This window comes from Leucopleurus acutus (genome assembly GCF_964270905.1).
Source record: "Leucopleurus acutus genome assembly, chromosome: 5".
Lineage (NCBI taxonomy): Eukaryota > Metazoa > Chordata > Mammalia > Artiodactyla > Delphinidae > Leucopleurus > Leucopleurus acutus.
Window position 1 is genome coordinate 42,901,964 of NC_139147.1, and position 6,423 is coordinate 42,908,386.

Genomic DNA, 6,423 nt, shown 5'->3' on the forward strand with positions numbered 1-6,423 from the left:
ATGTGCATATAGGCATAAAGAAATATGGTATGATTATTTATCAAAATGTTAGATGGTGCTTATCTGAAGACAATGGGTTTTAGGTAATTTTTGATGTTCTTCATATTTTTATGCATTTAAAAATATGCTTGTCTTTAAATATATATTATAGGAAATTTATGTCACTACATAATAAATATATATAAATATTTACAAATATATATTTAAATAAAGGAAGAACAAAACAACTATTTTATTAGGGAGAGAACCATTTGCTAAATGCCTTCTATTACTGAGAAGCAGCATGGCATGGTGCTTAAAAGTAAGTAGGGCTCTGGAACCAAGTGTCTTGGTTTCCTGCTCTGTGAACCTGGGCAAATTACTTAACCTCTCTTGGCCTCAGTTTCCTTATCAGTAAAACAGAAACCATAACAAAATTATCTCATAGGTTTGTGAGGATTAAATGTGTTACTACATGTAAAGTCTTAGAACAGTGCTTAGCCTTTAATAGGGACTCAAGAATTGTTAGTAATTATTATAAACATTTGTTGTTACTACTTTTGCAGTCCTATGCTAGATATGTTACTAAAATATCACAATTACTTTTTAAATTCCAGTTTCATTGAGATGTAATTGACATACAGTACTGTATAAGTTTAGGGTGTAGCATTTAATCTTAACAACCACTTTGTAAGGTAGAGGTGGTAAAATTTCTCCTGTGTCCTCTTAGGGCTTCTGGCTGTGACCAACGTAAGACAGAGTAACAGGAGTCAAGCATACAGATTTTTTTTCTCTTGGCCTTGACTCTGTGTTTCTGGTGATAAGAATGTTTCTTTCCTCCTGGTATAGGGAGGGTATATTTCACATGGGAGTACACCTCCTGCTTTCAGGAAGAAAAAGAAAGGTCAAAATGCCCTTCGTGCATCAGCTGTTATTCAAGTGCCTTTAACTCAAAATAATCAATATGTCAAAGCAGCATATTTTGAAGTGGTGTGTTCTGAACCCCTTCACTAGGGACAGTCCCCATTTTCCAGATAAGGAAACTGAGACTCTTGAGGAGAGCTAAGTAAGTTCCCCACAGTCTCACAGCTCATAATTTGAGCCCATGTCTTTCTTATCGTAAAGCCAATTACACTTTACATGCTTTTTTCCACATACCACATTTCGTTTATTTAAAATGAAGGTGTTCTGTCCTAGAAGGAACTTTATATATCATTTACTCTTAAGAGCTTTAGGAGAGAACTGTGTCTGAGGTATTGGTTGTATAGCATATCTTTGGGAATCCACAATTCTCTAAAAGTTTTCATCTTCAAAATGAAATTTAAATGAGTAAATGGTGAGAGCTTCTGAGAGGCTCTGTGGGCATGACTATGGTAAATGTTTTATGAAGTGTTTGTGAGTGTATATCTGTTTTTAAACATAAGAGAATCATAATGTTTACCTCTGAGCCCTATTTCTGCATAATTATGATGAACCAATTTCTTTTTGAAATTTATTTGCTCAAAAGTGGAAATTTAACAATTCCGTTGTGTTCGTTTTAAAACTTTTTAATCCTTTACATTTAGGTTATCTTCATTGTAATGAATACGATAGTCTGAGGTTGAGGTGGCTGAGGCAGACGTTAGAATCGTTCATCCCACAGCCTTTGGTAAATGTAATTAAAGTGTCTGAATTGGACGGCAGAGAAATGGGAGATTCCCAGCCTGAAACGTTTGACAAGGTACTTTTATTACATTGTGACAGACTGATAGACTCCCAGTGATACCACTGTTATGTTGCTTTGTTGTTGTTGTTTTCCATCTGCTTCCAGACATAGCCTCATACAATTTCTCAGTACCCTGGGAAGTTTTGATAAAGTGAACACGGAAGCAGTTTTCATTTGATGGTCAGCATGTTCAGAGGAAGCGGAAACATTGAGATTGGGGATTATAGAATGCTTTTTATTTCCAGGTACCTCAAAGATACTCAGGAAGAGATCAGATATTATTTGGGTCAGTACTCAAACATGTGCACAGTATTGCTTTAATTCGGTAACATTTCATATCAGAGTATGACAGTTGAAGGCAAAGAAAGCATTTCAGTAAACTGAAGTTGGATTATTAGTTCTTAAAAATAAATGCTGAGAATTCAGAAGTATAGTAACATCTGTTTAAAATGAGTAACTTGTAAAAGTTTTTGCTGTCATCAAAATATGAAATATTGGTAGATATTAGTAGACTGTTAGTCCTCTCATTCTCCCCCCACTAAAAAACCCAAACACTGAAAGTGCACAGGAAATTTTTCTGTCAAGTATTAGTGAAGAAATGTCATGAAGAACTTAACCAAGGTGTATTTTCGGTTTTAAAATAAATTTATTTATTTATTTGCTACTTTTTGTCATGATTTACTTAGCTTCCCATATACTTTGTGTCTGAGGATATATTTTCAGTTCATATTTGCATTACGTGTCCTTTTTTTTCTGTAGGTGTTAGTTGATGCTCCGTGTTCAAATGATCGAAGTTGGTTGTTCTCTTCTGATTCTCAGAATGCAGCCTGTAGGATAAGCCAAAGGAGGAATTTGCCTCTTCTACAGATAGAACTCTTAAGGTGAGTGCTATTAATATAAAAGCTTACTTCGGTTTCTAATATAATTTAAGTAGGCATGACAAAACATGACACAGGGCAGCTCCCAAATGGAGGGTTTCCTGTGTAGGTGTCAATAATTAATCCTCCAAAGTCTGCACCCAGAAAATTCTCAACCTCTTCCCTTTCAGCTCTTGTATTATAATGTCACCTCTGCCCCCTCTGTCCCCACAGCCCCTCAATGAAATCTAGTGTTGCTGTACGTTGTCTTTTAAAGGACACAAATGATTTTACTATGGTTTAAAGCTGTTTGCTTATCAGGACCATCCTGAGCGTAGGATTCATCACCGTATTCTTTCACCAGAATATGAGCAGCCCCCGTAAGAGTAGCTTTGGACCAGGACACATTTTTTTTTAGTAATGAACACATTGTTCTGCATGAGTAGGAAGTTGTAGTTTGTTGTTAGCACTTATCTCTCCTCTTAAGAATTTTCCAGAAGGCATGACCACGAGAGATACTTGGTTTCTTCAGAACAGAGTCATTTTGGGGCATCCTGTCCTGGTTTCAAAAGAAATTTGTACTTACACCCTAGTTCCAAGTAATTCCTACTGTTTAATGTGGAACAAAAATTCTTTGGACTATTTAAAATATAGTTAAGTGATAACTTATCACTCATTACTTCTTATGTGTGGAATGATCTTACATGTGGAATGAGAATGAGTGACAGTTTATATGCACTGCTGACAACATGCTTTACTTCCAACTTCTGATTGACTCACAACAGTGAACATATGCCATTACCAAAGTATTACAACCAGTACTAATACATGGTCTTGTTTCTGTACGAGATTGTGTCTCAGCTCATTCTGGTGATTCCAGGTAGCACCAACCAGCGGGTTCTTAAACATTTTTCATCTGGCAGTTAGACTGTTTGTTTGTATTCTTCCAAGGTCAGCCTTTCATTTACTGTAACCCTGAGATAGTTTGCGAGCTCTATGCCACCTTTCCCTTCTACCTCTTGGGGTGTCGCATTGATCCAGCTCTAAGTCTTTTTTTCTTACCTAAACGTTCTTGATCTGGCTCTTTAGTTAATTATTCCTGTTACTTCGGGCTTTGCCATTGTGATGCCTTACACCAACAGACACTAAATCTTATGGTGGCTTATTAGCATTGTGACCTCTAATTTTTTTTTAAGCTGTAAGCAGCCAGGCTTCCTGAGGATATCATTTTTCTTTCCTCTCATGAAAACTATATATATAGAGAGAAATATGTTAAAAAAAAAAAACAAAACTGCTGTTATTGTGTGAACATTGTTCTGAAACTGGCTCCTTTTTGTTCTTAATATTTCTTGAAGTCTTTTCCTTGTAAACCTACTTTGTTCTCTTCACTCTCCACAGTAAAGCCAAATCTGATCTGAAATGTAAATCTGATCATGTCATTCTCCTGTTTGAAGTCTGCAGTGGTTCCCCGTTCCTGTTAAGATTTCAGCTTCCTTAGTATGATATTCACATCTTCTTTGAATATGGTTTCTTATTCTGAGGCCAGTGCATTTCCTGTTTCTTATGCTTAAGAGTTCTTCTAACTCATTCTCCCTGTTCTCTTGGCTATCTCTACTATTTCTTTGGGAATCAGCTCTGAGATCTCCTTATTGAACCCGTACCTAACTCCCTAGGACTGGGATTGGTATTCCCCTCATGTCCTTACCTTCATTTAAAAATATATTGTTTCTCAGTTCCTCTGCTGGACATCTACCTAGTACTTGTCTCTTTCTTCAACAAGACTGTAAGCCCCATGGGAGAAGGGATTGTCTTATTGTTTTTATTCCCAATATGCAATTTGGTGTCTGGCATATAGAAGGGGGTTCAGTAAATAATTGTTTAAAAATACTAAATTACAAGGGCTGAATATTTAGAATTTATACATGTAATTAAATTTATAACAAAGTTAATCTGACAAAAATAATGACATAATCATTATTGTATTGCATGGTAATTAGGCATAAATGTAAAGCAATTCACATAATTTATTTTGATTAGTATTGCATTTACATAACCAAAGCATGATTTTAGTTTCAGTTTAGTTTTTTCCCCCATTTAATACATATCCCTTAACATCATATAGCATTTTGATCATCATCACAAAAATCATGCATCTGAGTAAACCTCACATCCACACCATCTTGTGCCCTAACAAGTGAGGCTCTTCTTTAGTGTCTACCCCTCTCTCCCATCATCTTACTCCCCAAAAGAAATGGCTTTAGCATCACATCACTTTAGCAGCATATTAACAGGGTGCAAAATTGACATCTCAATCACAATGGTGTAGGTTTTCATGTAATTATATGTGATTGGGAAAGACCATCACACCAGCCCCCTCCCATTCTTTTCCTTGAGCAACTACTCTGCATTCCCTGCCTCTGATGCCTGGTCTGTGTGAGAGGTTTAGGAGCTGCTTGAGGCAGCTGAAACTCTGAGCCCCTTGGCTATGTGATTATGATGATAAAGAGGAAAGAGCGTGATACACAAGCTATAGTCACAGATAATGGTTCTAATTCCCTAACGTCTACAAATTTGGGGGTTAAAAAGATATAGGAAAAAGTGATAATGCCAGCCACAATCTCTCTTTTATCTCCTGCCCCTGACTCCAAAAAATGAAAAAAAAAAAAAAAAAGACTATAGAGACTATAGTAATTTTCTGATCAGGTATAGCTTTTTTACTATATCACATACAAAGAAATTTCTCTTATTTTCTTCCAAATCTTCCTCATATAGTTATTGCCTTGTCATCCTTTAATAAAAGGCAGTCCTTTTATTCTGCAGTAAGAAATAGAAGGTTTTAAATGCAAGCATATGCAAGAGAATAAATACATTGATGTGTATGAGTTTCAGTCAGAAGTATAAAGGATTGATAGCAGATCCTTATTTGCATTTGCAAAGAACAATTAGAAAGCAAGCAAGCAAATATTGCCTAGCTTGATATTATAGACAGAAGATGGCACTCAGAAGGGAGAAAAGAAGTGAGAAAAGGATAGTTGAGTGGCAAATAAGGAAAGCTTTTTGTTTGTACTGTTTTGTTGAAGACTCAATTTGTATGTTTCTGCATGTCTGCTGACAGATATGGTGCTCAAAGATATAAAATAGCTTCCATGGTTATTATTCACTCACTTTACCAGAAATCATTCATATTTACATTAAATAGGCAACCTGCATAGTATTCAGAATTTTAGCTTCTGAAAAACCAATATTCTATTACCAAATATTCTACAGCCAAACATTAATCTTACACATGTTTTTATGAATGTGATACATCAATGAAAATCAACACTTTAATAGAAGTTTTTTGATGTTAAACTTTTTAAAAGGAGTAATGTAGATATGTAATGGTTTTTTAGAAATTCTTTAAAAAGGTTAATGCATGTATATAATTATATATAATAGTGAAAATAGTAATCTGATTTTATTTTGGCATGAAAAGCGTATTGGAAGGCACACGATGACAGGAAATCCCAAACCATATGAGTTTATTATACACTTATTGGAGACTCTTCAGTTTATCCATACAGAGATGGAAAAATTAGAATCTTCTATTAAATTTATACAACATGAACATATAAGTTATATACAACTCTCACATGCTTCAGAAGATGAGAAAGTGGGACAAGGATATAAGGAATATTTGAGTGTAAGTCAGTTCTATTAATGAAGTGCCATTTGAAAGTATACCTTTATTATCTTTTCTCAAAATAATTTCTGAGACCAGTCATTTCTGTTACATACTATGTATGTGCACACTACATAATCAGATTCTCTTGCCTCATTTTTATTTAAATATATTAGGAAAAACAAAGTGGGATAATATGCTAAAAATGATATATACGTAGT

The 6,423-nt window shown here is 35.0% G+C and overlaps 1 protein-coding gene across 3 annotated transcripts in view; it reads left to right on the plus strand.

Annotated features, from left to right (window-relative positions):
- Window positions 1-6,423, plus strand: part of NSUN3 (NOP2/Sun RNA methyltransferase 3) — a 51,982-nt gene that overhangs the window by 18,541 nt on the left and 27,018 nt on the right. For all 3 annotated transcript variants that reach the window (XM_082840582.1, XM_082840583.1, XM_082840584.1), the window contains exons 4-5: window positions 1,545-1,699; window positions 2,444-2,565. In XM_082840582.1, coding sequence (XP_082696708.1) covers window positions 1,545-1,699; window positions 2,444-2,565 — 277 coding nt within the window. The remainder of the gene's footprint in view (window positions 1-1,544; window positions 1,700-2,443; window positions 2,566-6,423) is intronic.